We start from the raw sequence: 17,725 nt of genomic DNA on the forward strand, positions 1-17,725 counted from the left end.
TTAAAAATAATACATTATATAAATATATTAAAAACCATAAAAAATACAGCAGCAGCAATATCAGCTATATCAACAATTTGTCCCCATGAGGGTACAAAATGAAATACAATGATAGCGGATATCCTGCATTTCAATATTTCTCGACCACACATTACTATTCTGTATAAGCAAGAAAACCAATGTTTACATTTTCCTATTAATTGGATTGGAAAATAAAAAGGATTACATTACCCATTGAACCTGAACTTGATTTGAGTTCTTGAACCATATTATGCAGAGTTGACTTCTTAATGACACAAACTCAATGGGCGAAAATGATGTACAAAGATACTGCTAATTTTAATTTTAATTATCCAATGATAGAATACAACCCTTGGGATGAATTATTTCAATTGTTTCAGATCGATGACACACTTTCTGAGTCCTCCAAACGAACATTAACTTGACATGTTTCAATGTCACATTTATGATATCCATTGATAAGATATGGCAATCAATAAATTCCAGCCATCCCAATCAAGCAGAATGTACGGAGATCCAGCCAACAGCAGCAAGGCATCCATCTTGTTCCGTATGTATTAGTGGAACATGCCAGGCTTCTTTTGTGTGTGTGTGTGTGTGTGTGTGTGTGTGTGTGTGTGTGTGTACATTGGTGAGTCTGTAGGCCATGTCAATTTTGGCAAAAAGGCTACAGAACATAGAAAATTAGACTAGCTCTAATAGTCTTTGTGAAAGGAAGGAGAGAGCGAGGGAGAGAGATAGAAAGCGAGAGAGAGAGATGGAGAGAGAGAGAGAGAGAGAGGCTGAAGTGCGACCGAGAAGAGAAAGGAAGATGAGGCAGGGTAGGGGGGCAGAGTGTGAGGAAGAGTGTGATAGAGAGAAAGTGGGATGGGAAAGGGAAGAGAGAGAGAGAGAGAGAGAGAGAGAGAGAAATTGGGTGTCGCTGAGAGAGAGATACAGAGAGAAAGGGAGAAAGGGAGAGAGAGAGAAAGAGAGAGGGGTGAGAGAGATGGGGTCGTAAGAGAGGGGGTGAGAGCAGGGGGGGAGAAAAAGAGAGAGAAGGGGGTTAGTGGGAGGGAGAGAGAGAGAGAGCGAGCGAGCGCGCAAGAGAGAAAGAGGGGGCGGGAGGGTGAGAGAGGATAAGGGTGAGTGAGGGAGAGGGGAGGCAGTGCAGAGAGTGAAACAGGTTCTTCTCCTCCGTACAAGCAGCAACGTGCACGGACCTCCTCGGCAGACATGCCTAACTTTGCCGGCATCTGGAAGATGAGGAGCAGTGAGAATTTCGATGAACTTCTCAAAGCCCTGGGTAAGAGCCAGTCTCCTCTCTCCTCTTGTCATCCTGACTCTCTCTCGCTCACACTTTCTCTCTGTCTTTTTAATCCGCCTCCTCTCTTTGCCACTTTCTATCGCCGGGGCAACGGTGCATCCCTCCGTGGGGTTAACTATCAATCACATCCAGTGAAAAAAGATTGCCTTTTCACTTTAGTTTTCTCGCTTTGCGTCAGTCCTCTTTTGTAAAGCGCAGGGACTTCCAAAGGCTTGACATTGTCCTGGGAAACCCTCCTGGTCCTCCGGATGGGAGGGCAGATATGAGCGTACTGGGATGCTGAATTCCAACCAGAACAGACATCGTATTGTTACGGAGGAGAGGGTGGTGGTGCTGCTAATTCATGTTAAGCGTTTAAGTAGGGCATGCATTTAACCACGCAAGTGGTCGTCTCTCTCTCTCTCCCTCTCTCTCTCCCCCCCAGCCCCCCTCCCTCTGGGGTCCGATCCCATTCGCTGGCATCCTTTTCTCATCTCTTATCGTTCCACCCGTCTCTCTGTAGCCTTAACGTGATGTGACGTGGTTTTGGGTTTAGGTTTTGTTGTGGTTGGAGTTCAACTGAGATACACACACAAACACACACACACACACACAAACACACACACTCAATTGGGTGGCATTGTGTGTGGACCTCCACGTCTTTTTGAAACGCAGGCGATAGACAATGCTGGACATGTTTGTGTTTGGACGTCCAAGCCATTCTGACATCCAAGACGACTGAGATGCAGCCTGCCCCGGTTGATGTAAGAGTTTCTACCGTTTAGACCAACACACCTATAGGCTTCAATGAAAAGTTGAGGGTTCTCATAAAATTCCTGAAATACAGGCCGTACAATCGCAAAACGGCCTGAGTGCGTGAATGTGTTATCTGGTGAAGATATAAAGTCCATTAGTGAATTAAATGCATGCGTTGGATCAATATTAAATGGTTGGCGCGGCCTCCCCTTAAGAGACCCGTCACATTCATCTCATAACAGCTCTGGTTGGGTTGGCTTCTGCTTTCGTTGGGTGCCCCCCCTCAGAATCTCTCATAGGTTTATTTGCCTCTAAAAAATAATAAAATAATATATTTAATAAAAACTTTTTTTTTCAAATAAGGTTATCTAAGAGGCCCTTGGGGGCCACCGTGATAAATTGGTCTGTAATTGCGCGTTAAGGAACACGTGGCACATTCCCGTTAGTGTAGTGAGCTCGCTCTGTCGCCGGATGGTCACATTAAGCATGTCTGTCTGAGGATATGATTTCATGACTGAGATTTCATGTTCCAGAAAGTTCTGGGTTGTTGGAGTCATCCGAGGGAGTCGCAGTGCATCAGCGTCTTTGTAATCGACCGCATGGAATTTTTAGTTTGATGCATTTTCTATAAAGTGGAGGTCAACAGCACATGAACACTGTGAAGACACATGAGGCTGTTTATGAGCCACAACGCCCTTTGGATGTGATTATTATTATTATTCATGGGAAGGCGAGACCGCGCGAGACAAATGTTTTTAAGATGTACTGCCGTCCTGCTTTCCCCCGAGGTATTAAGACTTGGGTGGAGTACAATCTCAACTGTTTATGTTGGGGTTTAGAACACCACAATGGTTTTGGAAATGAGTGTAACTAAAGATTTAAGAGAGGGAGTAATCTGAGGAGAAAGCAAAGAATTTGTCACATTGAAGGGACCAAAAGGTTTTTTTCTGAAATTCTCAGAAATACTGTCTATCTATCCCTTCTCATATTATATATATATATATATATATTTATAAAAGTCAATTGTTTTTATTGGTGTACACGGAGGTACTACATAGACGTAATTTCATAGACTTTCATAGACTCATATAAACAGTTCTGTATGAGATTTTGAGTGTTGTAAAACGATGCATAATCATATGCCAATTTTCAACCAGAGCTTAAAATAATGAACTTTCATGCCAGTGAGTGTGATGTTTTGCAATACAAAGTGCCTTCAGAGAACATACAATAAAGGTCCCTGAGGTGGCCTTAAACGGTCATGTAGGTTCCATTAATAAATTTGTATTTATGTATTCATGTTTCAAGGAATTCAAGGAATTATTATTCAAGGAATAACAGGTGGCCCCTTATACTGTGAGCATCAGGAGTATGTCTCTAGTTCTCCTCCTCCGTCTCTGACATGTCTCACCCCTCCTCACCCCTTCTCTCCCCTTCGCCAACCCCGACCCTCACCCATTCCCCTCCCTCAGAGATGTCTCTCCCCTCCTCACCTCTTCTCACCCCCTCCTCACACACTTGCCATGCACCTCACTTATTCTTCTCCTCCGTCCTCCTCTCCACTCACCCACTTTTATTGCATTTGCCGATACTAAGTAGTGCAAACAGTTTTTGTTGCAGCGTTATACATGACATTCAATACAGACATCCGTTTGTGTGTGTGTGTGTGTGTGTCTGAGAATCGATGTATGAATATATGTATGTATGTATGCGCATGTGTCTGGTTGTGTGTGTGTGTGTGTGTGTCTATCTGTGTGTGTATGTGTGTATCTGTGTGTGTGTGTGTGTGTGTGTGTGTGTGTGTGTGTGTGTGTGTGACACGTGCGTGTCTCTCCCCCATCCAGGGGTGAACGCCATGCTGAGGAAGGTGGCGGGCGCGGCGGCGGCCAAGCCCCACGTGGAGATCCGTCAGGACGGGGAGCAGTTCTACATCAAGACCTCCACCACCGTGCGCACCACCGAGATCAACTTCACCATCGGGGAGGAGTTCTGCGAGGAGACGGTGGACGGACGCAAGTGCAAGGTGAGAAAGAGAGAGCGAGAGGGGGGAGGCGGTGGGGAAAAGCTGTTACATTTTTTAAGCTTCCTCAGCTGTTGCCACAAACAGAAATGGTACGACTTAAGATGATTACGCACGTTTCCCTGATAGATATGGTGTTGGATAGAGCCAACTACCTGCTATTTAATAGACATCCCCTTGTGTGTGTCTGTGTGTGTGTGTGTGTCTGCATATACACACATTGAAATGTTGTGAAAATAAAAACAGGAAGTCCCCGTTGCAATGGGTGAAGGCAGCCTATGGATCCACTTCCTTTCAGTCACAATTTCACCCAAACCTCCATTTAAACAAGCAGACTCAGCATTTCTTCTGTGAAAACTATTATTTGTCAAAAAGTGTGTGTTTGGGTGCTTTCGTCTGTGTGTGTGTGTGTGTGTGTGTGTGTGCTTGTCCATTGTGGTATCTGCCCACGCACAGACTATGTGCGTATCTTCTGCTGAGGCCTTCAAAGCCTGCCGGAGTTGTGGAGCCCTCCATGCAAAATGAATGCATCTAATTGGTATCCCAGACCGTACCGGGCCCACCTCCCTGGGTCCCGGGATTGAAGGGTTGATCCCGATGAAGAGGAGGCTGGATCCTCTTTCCCAGCCTCATCCCACCAACCCCCCATTCCAAGTCCCCTTGGGGAAGATTCCCACAACCTTCCTAGAAGATATTCATGTGGAAGACTTATAGAATAGAACACTTCAGATGGGTCCTCGATGTAAGCGAGCCGAATGTTAGACTGTCAAAATAAAGGTATGGTGAGAGCATGAATATTTAGTGTCATCAAATGTATTGGTAGGGCAGATATTTAATCTCTTCAAAATAAAAGTATGGTGAGGGTAAGGATATATACGCTCATCAAAATTAAGGTATGGGGAGGGTGTCAATAATTAAGGTTATAAAATAAAGGTTTGGTGAGTGTATGGTTATTAAGGTCTATAGTCTTATAGTCTATTTATGCTCATCAAAATTAAAGTGTTGCTATTTGGGCTCATCAAAATTAAAGAGCGGTGAAAGTATGGCTATAAACGTTCAACAAAATAAGAGGCTCATATAATAATTAGGCTCATTCAAATGAAGGTACGGGTATTTATCAAAATAAAATAATGCTCAATACAAGGACAAAGAGGTAAACATGAAGACACTTTTCAACTCTGTGTTCTGCGGAGCGTAATGGAGAGAGCGATAACTCTTTGGCAATTTGCCAACACCCACTGCTTCCTCCCTACAAAATGAAGCTGTCCAATAACAAGGGCTAAGACTGGGATATGGGTCTTTTAGATTAAATTAAATTAAAATTGTACAATTATTATGATAAATATGACCCGAGGAGGCGAACCAAAGAACCTCAAATCTAGTTTTGCGTCTAATCTACAAATATGGGTATGGGATTTTTTACTGTCCACCGTGGACACACAATAACCCAAATTGCTTGTGTAATTAAAAGCTAGTGTGCAGTTAGATAAGATGGGAGGATATTAAATACAAGCAGAACAACCTGACATCAACCTGAAAAACATTCCTAAATCCTTACACAACTCCTCTTCAATTAAATGTGTTTCTCATCCAAGCAGACATATCGAATAAGCAGATCATATCATCTCCTACATGTTATGCTAGATGCTGTGCTTGTATATCTTTCCTCCGTGGCTCAACGGGGTTACAGTTAGAAAAACAGGTCTCTTCCCGTGCTTATCTGGCTCCGTCGCACCACCATACCATCTCAACAATGTCTTCTGCAGATGGGACATTAAAATTACATCAGAAAACGAATACGAAACATCTGCTCCCAGCCGACAAGTAGCTGATCGAATGCTCTGATGAGGTATTTGCTCTGATATGATACAATTTCCATTGAGTTATAGAGAAAACACTTTTTTACTATGTCAGACATTTTGATCATTATTGTTTGTTATTTATTTGAAATACTCCCAAGCGTTCTTCCTTGACAATCTGTAGATACTTCTTAACTAATTAAGTAAATACCACAAACCACATAGTTCATGGGTTTTCGCTTACATAATAATGTATACATATATAACAGTATTGGAGCTGAATTGTAAAAACATTCTATATGGTTAGAATGGATCTTAGGTCAAAATTTAACAAGACAGAACAAATGTAGTAAGAGGTTGTCAGGACTTTTATTTGGATGGATTTCATGCTAATGAGTTACTGAGAATCTGTTGCACAATGCCAGGCTGTGGTCATCCGTGAACATCTGTGTGTTAAGCTCTTCCTACTGACCCCTGAGAAACAGCTCTCCCTTTACCCAGGCATTGTTTTTGTTCTGGATAAACTGATTTCCTAGCAATCTCGTTTGGAGACTAGTGTGTTTTCACTTAGAAAAGGACAAGAGCACAGAATGAGAGATTGTTTGGGAGTATGAGTTAAGACAGAAGATTCCTAAGTGTAAGTGTAGAGTTGAAGGAAGAGCTATTTTGTTCTCATGCATCTTGTCTAAATTCATTTTGTATCACCTAAAGGACATGACGTGTAGACATAAGTTCTTTTTTTTTCCTGTATCTAAAATCTAGGAGGCTGTCTTTCACCTCGAAAATAATGCCTATATTCAGAGAAAATAAGAGGAAGGAGAAGAAAAATCATTATTGTGAGTTCCCTTTGTGATATTTTTTATATATTATGTTAACAAAGGGAACTCACAATAATGGTGCCACATTCAACAAAGAGCAGGAACAATCAAGAGCAGTTTGAGATTCTTCATCGATAGAGCAAGTAAATGCTAGGTAGAAGGAGTCTAGCGATCGTTATGAAAGCTCCATAGACCCACTTTGCTAGCAGTCTCCCTCTGGCTTTAAGAAAAACGTAACAGAACAGGAGTGATTTTTCTCCTAAAATGTGCGAAAATGAGTAAGAAAAGTGTGCAATTATAAGACATCAATAATATTGACATGACTGGGGCCTTAAAGGTCTTTTATTGCAATGGTTAAAAAGGCTTTGGAAACTAAGCTAGCAAAGACTCCATCTGTCTGATGGATTCTAAACTTTGGAAACTAAAGTTATGAGTATAATGAAAAATAAACTACTCAGATATATCGCATGTCATGAATTCCCTTAAATTCGCAATGCAGTGGGAGATTGGAGATGTGGTTAAGCAGATAGAAAATACTGCACAGGGAAAGGAAAAACTGCCTTGGACTCATTCAAAAATGTGACCAACAGTATGTGATACTTGAGATTATTTGGAAACTCCAGTGCACACAAGAGTATGTGCAACAAAACCGTCCCCTCCCAGCAATAACTCCATCTAGGCGTTACTGTGGTAGGATAGTCTAGTGGTTAGAGGGTTTGCCTCTCGGCAGAAGAGTTGTGGGTGCAAACCCCAAATGCCTTGAGCAATAAGCCTAGCCCCTACCTGTTCCTTATGACATAAGTGCTTGTGGATAAAAGCCTCGGCTCAACGACTATAGTACTCAATACAGTCACAGATGAGTACTTTTCATGAGATCACATCGTTATGAGAATATGACAGAGCCTTAAATCAACCAAAACCAAAACACGCAACTGCATATTTAACAGCTGTACTCCCTACAAAATCGGACTTAACATTCGTCACCAGCTACATGTGGCGGCAAGCATGGCTCGGTTACCATTTTGACCAGACATGACCTAATTTGGATGGCAGGAGACAGCAGGGCTGCTCAGACTGTGCCCTGCAGCGTGCTGGGTTGTGGGTCAGACTGCAGTCATGTGTCTGTGCCATGTTGGCCGTCTCGTTGACAAGTGAAGCTGAGAGACTGTGTTCTACACTGAGTGCCCATTGGCCTCTTCTCGTTACCCAAAGACAGAGGTCACAAAGGGTGTGCTGTGTGTATACCCGGCACTAGCTCTGGGTGTCGTGCCACATGACGAAACGCTGGCCAGACAAGTCGGCCCTGGCATGTCCATGGTGAATCTGAGCGGTATTAAGATGTGTGCAATACTGAGGCATACATTTTTTCGCCTTATCTTCGTCTGAACGTCTGCTTTCGAGAGGGGCAGAGAAGAGGGGCTGTCTGGCGCCCAGAATCGGACACGGTGCCCGCAGTGACCCAGGCACGTGCACAGGCCTGTGGGGGCGTGCAGGAGGCAGGGGTGAGCTAAGTGGAGCTTGGCTAAGGGCCTGGTGCCCTGGTGCCCTGGCGGTTAAGGGGATTACATGGTGATCCTGCCTTGGCAGCAGGTTAAAAGGCTTCCTCTAATCTGGGGGGGGGATTTCTCCAGGGTTCCGTGGCTCCTTCACACCCCCAGAACCCAGACTTGGACCCGGAGCAGGGGGGTGAGGGCAGATACCTCCCCCTGCTCCATGGAGACGAGGCCAAGAGGAGGGCTTAGTTCTAAACTGGAAACTTTTTTCCATATTTTCTGTTTTTGAAACTTTTTTAACAAATGCAATTCAGTAAGATGAAAGCCCTCACAGTCACTTTAGATATGATCAATATATCTTAATTTCAGAGGGGCAACAAGGGAGATTTAAACTTAGCGAAAGGGGTGAAAGGGCCTACTACCGACTGAGTAGTTGAAAACCAACCAAGAATTTTTTATAATAAAAAGATAACTCATCCTTTTGGCCAGTTGGTGGTTACCATGGAGATGAATTTAAATGATGGGTCATCTGCCCCAGGTTAATAGTGTGTTTGGAGACGACCAAATATTTAAGCCATGGGAATTGTCCCATCACATCCAGATTAAACTGTTAAAATATATATATATATATATCCTTATTAATGGAATTTGAGTGCATAACGTCGTTTTCGCTTTCATGCCATCATTTTTAGATTAAAGGATTCAAAATAATTTATTATCTATCCCAACTTTGACATACCTTGAGTATTATCCAGAGTGTTGGGGCACAGGTGGCATTTCAGGTTGGTTGGTCTGACAGGCGACCGGGAGAGGGAGGAGAAGGGTGAACTCAGACACCCAGACTCGAAGCTGGGTGTCTGGGATGGCTCTCATCTGCATAATGTTCAAAGCAATCTGTGTCGCCACTCTATGAAGTCGAGTATGACATAATAAGGAAAGACAAAAGAATCCAGAGGGCTGTTTAATACCCAGCTGCCTCCTGCTGCGGGCCAGCCGACAGAGCGAGGAACAGAGTCAGTGACTGTCACCGATAAGCCTCCTGCAATAATACTGCAGTCAATTAAATGGTATTTATAGCGCTTTTCAGACCTGTGGCCAATCAAAGCGCTTTACAATTGTTGCCTCCCATTCACCCAGTCATACACAGATTCATACACTGACGGCGCTGTCAGCCATGCAAGGCGACAGCCAGGTTGTCGGAGCGATTAGGGTAAGGGGTCTTGCTCAGGGACACATCGACATTCAGCTAGAAGGATTGAACCGGCAACCCTCCGGTCCCCAGACAACCCGTTCACCTCCTGAGCCACTGCAGCACAAAATTAAATATTAGTGCCTTGATGCCTTGAGCAAATACAATGAGGTTATCCAAGTCTCTCTCTTTTTGTGTGTGTGTGTGTGTAGTGTACCTATGTGACCCAGCTTCTTCCCGGGATCCTTTGATGTCTTGAATAGAGCAGTGTGTGTGTGTGTGTGTCTGTCTGAGAGATAGTGTACAATAGAGAGAATGAACGAGGAAAATCCATCCAAGTCAACACTTCAGACTGGAGACTAGCTGTAAAAGAGCCATGGATAATGGACTCTTTGGGCTTATTAAAACACATACACACACACACACACACTGATACATTCACACATACACACACAGATAAGAAGTGGTAGACAGGGGAAAGAACGAGAAAGGGAAGGAGGCATAGAGAGGGAGGGAGAGACAGCGAGACAGAAAAGTGAGAAAAAGGGAAGGCGAGACAGAGAAACAGAGAGCGAAAGCGCGAGAGGATAGAGGAAGGAAGGAAGCGAGGAAGAAAGCAAGAGAGAGAGTGAACAAAGCCCCGGTCCTCATCAGTGATGCTTGGTGAGGATGCAGGATGGCAGCCCGCTGAGACCCGGTCGGCTGTCTTCTCCTACCTTTGATCTGGCGACCCCCCCCCCACCCCCCATACACACACACAAGCCCCAACCCACCGCCTCCCCTCCGTCTGGAGTCGACTGCTCTCGCCTGCTCTACAACTCCAACGACCCAGCAGAACAACCGCAGCATCAAAGCTGTAAGATGGTGTCCTACTGTCCATGGTAAATGGACTGCGTTTATAGAAATAAACAGACTGCCACTTAAAGTGCTTCACAATTAGTGCCTCTGATTCCTCCATTCATACAGCAGTTCATACACCCATTTCAAACACTGACGGTGTCAGTGGTGTCAATCATGCAAGGGGACAGTCAGACGGACAGGACAGTCAGACAGAGGGCAAGGGCACAGGCAGTCAGACACCCAGTAAGGGGTACGTGTCTTGCTCAGGGACTCCTGGACACCGGAAGAGAAGCTAGGGATCAAACCAGAACCCTTTCACTTGAGCCACTGCCGTTCTTACAACCCTATCTCTCCCCTCTTGGCAGAGCCTCCCCGTCTGGGAGACTGAGAACAAGATCCAATGTAAGCAGACCCTGGTGGACGGGGACGGACCCAAGACCTTCTGGACCCGGGAGCTGAATGGAGACGAGCTGGTTCTGGTGAGTGCTTGTGCCTGGGACCTTGTGATCATCACCTCGGGAGACACCGGTCAGGGAGCTGGCTCCGCCAGGCAGAACAAATAGGGTCGCTAACGAGTCTCATCCCAAGAGTCTGGGTTGAGTTTTGGGTGTGCCCGACCACCAGGCAGAACTAATTAGAAATGTGCAAACATGTCGAGTTCAGAGACGCTCAAGCTGTGCGGATAGAAAAGTATTTACAAAACCAAACAAAATCAATTATGTTGAATATATACAGTAGGATGTGACCGTAGATCTATCGAACTTACCAAACCTTATGTAGTCCACTAAGAATGTGTTAGAATTATGATAACCCTCTGGTTTATTAGAAAATATTTCATCAACGCTTGCCCTCTTAGTGTATGCCAACTCTCGTTCACACTCCCCTCCCTCCTCCCCAACTCTAAAAGAGCCTGCCTTCAAGCCATTCGGTCTGTGGTGATTCTTCTTTAAAACAGTGGAACCAGGTTGAACCCAGTCTGTCTCCACATGGCGGTGATTCTCCTTTAAGACTGTGGAACCCGTCTTTTTTTCTCTTAAATGTATTTGTTTGTTTGTTTATTATTGTATAATTATACAAAATAAAAAAAAAATTATCACAAAAAAAAAGACAGTGGAACCCGGTTAACCCCAGTCTGTCTCCACATGGCGGTGATTCTCCTTTAAGACAGTGGAACCCGGGTCAACCCAGTCTGTCTCCACATGGCGGTGATTCTCCTTTAAGACAGTGGAACCCGGGTCAACCCAGTCTGTCTCCACATGGTGGTGATTCTCCTTTAAGACAAATGTTTTAATATCACGAAGCGTGTGAGGTAATGCAAGCACCCTGGAGATTTGTCTATAAAGGAGATGAGTGATATAACCCCCCTCCCACACACACACAAACACTGACAATCTCTTTCTCTCTATCTATGTACAACAAGCTTTCATGGGAGAAGGAGATGGGAGATGGTAACAGGAAGGGGCTTTTACATTGACGAGGCAGTAAACCGGCTCTTGTGTTTTAACAGATTAAAATGGCTGAAAGTCATTGGGTCTAAAGCCCTGTAAATGTCATGTGGAGGCTCTGAGCTCTGAGACAGACGATAAAAGTTTTTTCTTTTTTCCTAATGGTTCCTGCCGTAGTCTGTGTTGTTTCTGCCTGGCTCACCAGCAGTCTGTTTGTTAGCAAGATTAGTAGTGTGACTACAGGAGAAACATACAATTTTCATTTAGAAAGATAATCAATTTCACAAATTATATGGTGAAATAAATGCCACTAAATTTTTACGAAGAAAGAAAAAGAATACTTTTATTGTGAAATTTCAAATCCTTCCGTTGCTTGACATCTCTCTATAGCGTGAAGCACGTAATCCCTAACTATTAACAGGAACATAAATGAAATGCTAAAACCAAAACCACACTACATCTATGTTAGGGAGCCACATTTCAAACAAACCCAGAAAGGGGGCTGCAGGCCTCTGTGAAGGAATGTAAATGCAAACAGACATTCACCACTAACCCCTCAATATAATTTTGTAATGACTCAAGACAACGGTTACTGACTGCATGGGCAGAGAGAACTCATGGACAAGGGCTTTCTGGCTATCTCGTTCGGATGGGCCTGGCAGGTTGTCAGGAGTGATAAAAGCATTGTACCAGATTGTTAGATGGTGGGGGGGGGGGCATCACACACAGCTAAACATCTAAACAAACACAAACAGTCTTCAGTGGCCAAACATACTTAACACATGCAAGGATTTGACTCCATTGTTTTTAGACACCCTCAATGTACAGACAAGGAATGAACTAAATGAGGCAATGTAATGTGGATGTAACCCCAATGAGTGTGACGCTAGATGTATGAATGCGGAAAGAAAACTAAAGTTTGGACAGGATTCTTAGGGGAAAATGAATGGTGAGTCATCAATGTCTGGAGACAGCCGAACAAACAATGTCGGAAGCAGAGCGAGCGTGTTGATGTGAGATGTCTGGCTCCATCCCAGACAGTGGAGACTGCAAGGCATGGGCTAGGCGGCTCGCCGTCACAGGGCAAGCGTCTGATTATCTCTGGCAGTTCACACTGTAAACTGGGGCACATTTCCATAAGCTTTGCTTTGTCCCGTTTCAAATGGTTTTGTCTGCGGAACACTTTTAGGCAAGTACTCGGGAAATAGGATTTTAGGGGCGCATTGGATATTCTTGTGTGTGTGTGTGTGTGTGTGTGTGAAGGGGGGGGGGTGTTATGATTTAGAATTATGAATTTGAGTTAGAGTTTATCCTCAACATACTCTTATGGTATGCCTTATTTTTGGTACTATAATACTGTACAGAAAGAAAAGGCCTACAGTCAGACAGCCACAGGGTGCGTATGGACGTACTCTGGACTCGTCTGCCCGACATGGAAGCACGCTTTGGGCTCAAGTCCATTAGCTGGATAAAAGATTATAAATATTTATTTTTATTTTTTTAATTGTCAATTTAAAGCTTGAAAGCTTTGATTTAGCTTTTTTGTGGACGTACAGAAACAAGCAGAGAAACAACCTAATAGACACACAGTGACGACTGGCCAGAGCTCCCAATGCAAAAGCAAGGGGTTAATAGATGGTCACTAACCAAGTCCATGCAAAAGGTTTAAGTTCTCTTAAACCTCTTTTCTCTTTTCCAGACTTTCGGAGCAGACGATGTCGTGTGCACACGGATTTACATGCGGGAGTGAAGATCGGAAGCGCAACGTGCCAGATGAACAAGGGAACACGGCAAGCCCAACAAACTGCCAGTGAAACCAGTTTGCGCCGGTTTAACATATCATGTCAAAACAATCAAAAAAACAAAGTAACAATGCATTCTGTTTTGTGTCGTGTTATGTTGTGTTACAGCTGAAGCTAGGTGTATGTAACGTGTATGAAACAGCAGCTCTTTTTTGTGGTGTGGTTGACAGTAACTTTCTCTCTGGATGCTTAACGTTCATAAGTGCAAACTCTGTTGTCATGTGTTAGAATAGGCTCTCTAAGGCAATCACAAATCAATGGAAAACAAGAATAAAAAAGTCAATAAAAAACAACAAAGACAACAGACTGTGGAAAATTATTGTTGTTATTCTTCTTCTTTCAGAAAGAAAACGTAAGCCTATTATGCCTACACATAAAACATGATCTTTTGAGACCTTTTGGAATTGGATTTGAGAGGTAATTTTACATTAATTCAGTAATCACACATCCCGAAGGCAAACTGTGTTTTCATAAAGGTCAAAATAAGGACAATAATGATGACATCATGACTTGACGGTGCTCGTCTAAGGAACACATAGATTTGTATTTGCCATTTCATTGTGACCATGGCTTGTATACATTTTAGGTAGGATAACAATTATAAACTATTATAAAGCATAAATAACAGCGTGTTAATTATATTTATTTCTACGTTCAAATGACATTTTTATTTCTTATATTTAATATAATTTTTTTCCCATTTTATTTTCAATTGGTCCAATTCTTACAGCATACCAATGTTATAATCCCCCCTTGCTATAAACACTTTTTTCACTTCACAAAATCCTTCCAAAAGCATAACTTCTGCGGCCGCACTGCAGTGTTCACGCCTCTCCCACCACAGTGTGATGGACGCCGTTCCCACAGAGACCGTCTGGGATTCTGATCCATTGCTAAGGCAGGCACTGGCGAAGATAAGCACGGTGGGACTGTAAATAGGACAAGTGTGGGGTCCTCCACCAGATTCACGTGCAGTTAAAATACTGCAGAAGAAGATTTGAATTGCGACAATAAGAAGTATTTATTTGAAATTTACTATTAAGTCATTTAGAAGCAGACGTGTTCATCCGAAGCGTCTAGCAGCGGATATTTCAAATACATGTCATTAAGGAGCAGGCAGGGGTTTTGAGGCTTTATGCTCTAGGTCTGTAGGATGTCTACACTCTACAGGTCCATCTTCAGCATTAAACAACAAGATGCCACAGCAGTCTGAAGCAGCCTGGCCATGTCTTAGCTGACCTCTTTCGCTTGACCGGCCTTTACAATCTGATGCTATGCCCAGTGGTCAAAACGGACCCGGTAACTCAGGACAAGGTGGTCGCATTCAAGAGCAGACATGGAAGAGTTCAAATGACATGTGCATGGTTGGTTTCAAAAAGTGTATTATATATTTTTTTACCTACATTTTATTTTACTCAAACATTAAGAGTGCTGGCAATTGTATTTTTGTATGTAGTCTGTGTAAACATTTCTAGAAAATATGAAGCAGCAAAGCTCTACATCATTTGTATATATTTGCATTAATATAGACAAGACATATGAGTCATGTTGTGAAATTAGTCTTCAGATCAAAGGAGCGCTTTCTCATATGAAGTCAGTCAACTTCAGGGAAGATGGTGCAGTGTGGCAACTGTGGGTGATCACTTCCAACCAAGCTACTTCTAGAGACATGGGTCTATAGAGATTCTAAACTCATTCTCCCTTGCCACACCACTTCTGCTGCAGCGATTCAAACCAGCAACCCCAAAAGGATTACAAGGCAAATGCTCTAAGGCAAAGTTCTGCAGATATTCAGGTGAGGGTGACAACGTTGTCAAGTGATCGGGAGGAAGTGAGGTTAACCCTGGATGACTCTGTTCTCTCATACACTGCACCATATATTTCTCCCTAATGGAAGGCTATTATTACCAGAGTAATTCGGCAGTTATCCAGTGAGCAGGTGTGTGGTGAATGTCTCTCTCCAGACTGTATAATCTGTGGACTTTAACGGTCCAACAACACCCGAGTTGGCGTGGAGTCCCGACCAAGCTTGGTGGCCATGGATGCTGCGTTGCGCCAGCGGCACGAACGCCGGAGAACAAAGCAGGAGAATCCGTCTCTGTCCTCCACGGCTGCCAGGGAGTAAAAAGGAAGCCCTTTCAACACTCGCCCTCACGCCGGCGCAGCCAAAACAGACGGCCGTTTCCCATTCTCCCATGCCAGGGCCGGCGCTCCGGGCCTGTGCTTTCTGACCCGGTACCCCCCCCCCCAACCCCTTCACCCTGCCTCACAACCGCCAGTTACCCCCACCCCGAATTGCAATGCTTTTCCCCAGGGGGGGAGCATGGGGATGTTAATTTAATGACGGGCCAGTGTTCAGATGAAGCGGACATGCAGCTGAATCACCGGATTGTTCTATTGGGGAGCTGAGAGACCACAAGGGCCCCTTCCCCCCCACCTCTCTCTCTCGCTAGGACTGCCTTCTGCATCGACGGGGCAGGTCGGCCCCTGAAACAGTGGGCCCTCTGTGAGAACAACGCTTTGGGGACAACAGCCATTTGGTAAAGAGAAGAAAGACTAAGGCTTTTTTTCTTCTCTTGCTACACTCTTTTCGGCACTTGTGCCCCACTTTCACTCCTCCGGAGGAGAGTTGTCCAAACACTTGAACTGGGTCGGTTTGACTGAGGGATGAGGAATGGGGATTGGCTGGAGTAGAGCTTCCAACATGACAATGTTTATTGTGATTAAATAGAGGCTTCAAGTGGCAACCTCAAAGATTTTGGATTTCTTCTCTTTGGCGCCACCTTTGCCGATAAGTGGTAATTGTTCCCAGAGAACTCAACAGTATCGCCACAGACAACAAGTTTATAAAATTCATAACACTGCAAATGAAAGGGCTCAGTGGGTCATCAATCACTAGTGTGTTACCTCATTTGGAGATTCATCAGACATTTATATACATGAAAGTCTTTGAGATAACCACTTAATATTATAAACTGGCAACAGCACAACCAAATGTGGTAATTTAAATGAATACTCAATCAACTTATAACACACTTTTTAAGGTACCTTATTTTTTTTCTTCAAAAACATCTAGCAGATGTCCATGAGGCCGACTATGTTGGGACAGAGCGGTTAGTCTCTATTAATAGTTTCATCGCAGAGTAACCAAACATTCAGGGTCAGCATTTCACACAAGTGCCAAGTGACCTCCTGTAGGTCATGACATCCTTTGGCATCACTTCAGCCAATCAGAAACAGCATGTGAAAATGACAAGTGCTTAGCCACTAACACTAGCCACTAACAGTGGTTAGTGCTGTCCTTGACCATATCAAGATGGGTTATGTATGACAACATCTAAATGTCTGTGTCGTAACAGCACTGACTCTTACAAAACTATTTTCTGTACTCATGACAAACAGATAAAAGGTTCTTAAACATGGTCGGTTGGAAGGAGACAAGGGTTTAAAATCTTCTCGACCAGAGCCGTTTTTAATGATTATTGAAGTGTGTACCACAGGAGGCTCAGTGGTGGTTACATAAGAGCGCCAGACTCTGCTAATCATTTTACGGTGGAACAGAGCTGAGCATGGAGGCCCTGGAGGTCCCTTCATCAAGACGAATCAGTACAACCACTGATCTGATCCATGGTGGAGGAGATGATCCTCCACTGTGATAGGAAGGAAAAACAAATAACTGCACTACACCCTCTCTCCTGTTAGGTTTCCAGAGGAGACCCCTCTCTTGGTAACCACGGCCATTTGAGTGAGAGACTCAAGTTATTTCAAATGATGGGATTATTATGGATTATTACAGTGCTTTGGTTGAAGAACAGTTTGTGGTAAAGCCTGGGCCTTCTGCCAAGCCCTGCTCTGACATCACTCGTGGCGTAATTAGATGTTGGTTGGTAGGCTACATCCGGTCTGCCAGCCAACTTGGCAATAGCTATGTAAACCTTTCACAAAAGGAGACATTTTGGCCGATCGGGCGTTGGGACTTCGAAGAGGCATGCTTTTCAATCATATTACAACAAAACAGAGCAGAATTGTACGCGGTTGGCACCTTTTGTGAGATAATGGCTCTGCGTTGTTTACGTCTGTGAGTGCCAACGGGTTCTGTGCCAAAAGGCGCAGCTTTTCAGAGTTAAGCAAGAGGCACTTCCATCTGAGAGACGTTGAAAAGTAAGGGGCCGTGTGCCAAGAGCAATCACGCAGAAGAGCTTTGGGAAAAGTAGGTTCCTAAACTTGACCCATCTCCCCGCTCCCTTGCCCTTGTTC

At 44.1% G+C, this 17,725-nt stretch overlaps 1 protein-coding gene across 1 annotated transcript; it reads left to right on the top strand.

Annotated features, from left to right (window-relative positions):
* Window positions 1–1,176: 1,176 nt before the first annotated feature.
* Window positions 1,177–13,674, top strand: crabp1a (cellular retinoic acid binding protein 1a). The gene is made up of 4 exons (XM_084477141.1): window positions 1,177–1,306; window positions 3,907–4,085; window positions 10,587–10,700; window positions 13,366–13,674. Exons 1-4 carry the CDS (start codon window positions 1,237–1,239, stop codon window positions 13,414–13,416), a joined length of 414 nt encoding a protein of 137 aa, XP_084333267.1. The 5' UTR covers window positions 1,177–1,236; the 3' UTR covers window positions 13,417–13,674.
* Window positions 13,675–17,725: the final 4,051 nt, after the last annotated feature.

The sequence above is a fragment of the Micromesistius poutassou genome (assembly GCF_964030765.1).
Source record: "Micromesistius poutassou genome assembly, chromosome: 13".
NCBI classification, from domain to species: Eukaryota; Metazoa; Chordata; class Actinopteri; order Gadiformes; family Gadidae; genus Micromesistius; species Micromesistius poutassou.

What these genes read in the sequence shown, in the direction of transcription:
- crabp1a (XM_084477141.1), top strand. Translation starts at nt 1,237, where the DNA reads ATGCCTAACTTTGCCGGCATCTGGAAGATGAGGAGCAGTGAGAATTTC. An exon ending in TGGACGGACGCAAGTGCAAG is followed by an intron (nt 4,086 to 10,586) that starts GTGAGAAAGAGA and finishes CCCTCTTGGCAG; the next exon opens with AGCCTCCCCGTCTGGGAGAC. An exon ending in ATGGAGACGAGCTGGTTCTG is followed by an intron (nt 10,701 to 13,365) that starts GTGAGTGCTTGT and finishes TCTCTTTTCCAG; the next exon opens with ACTTTCGGAGCAGACGATGT.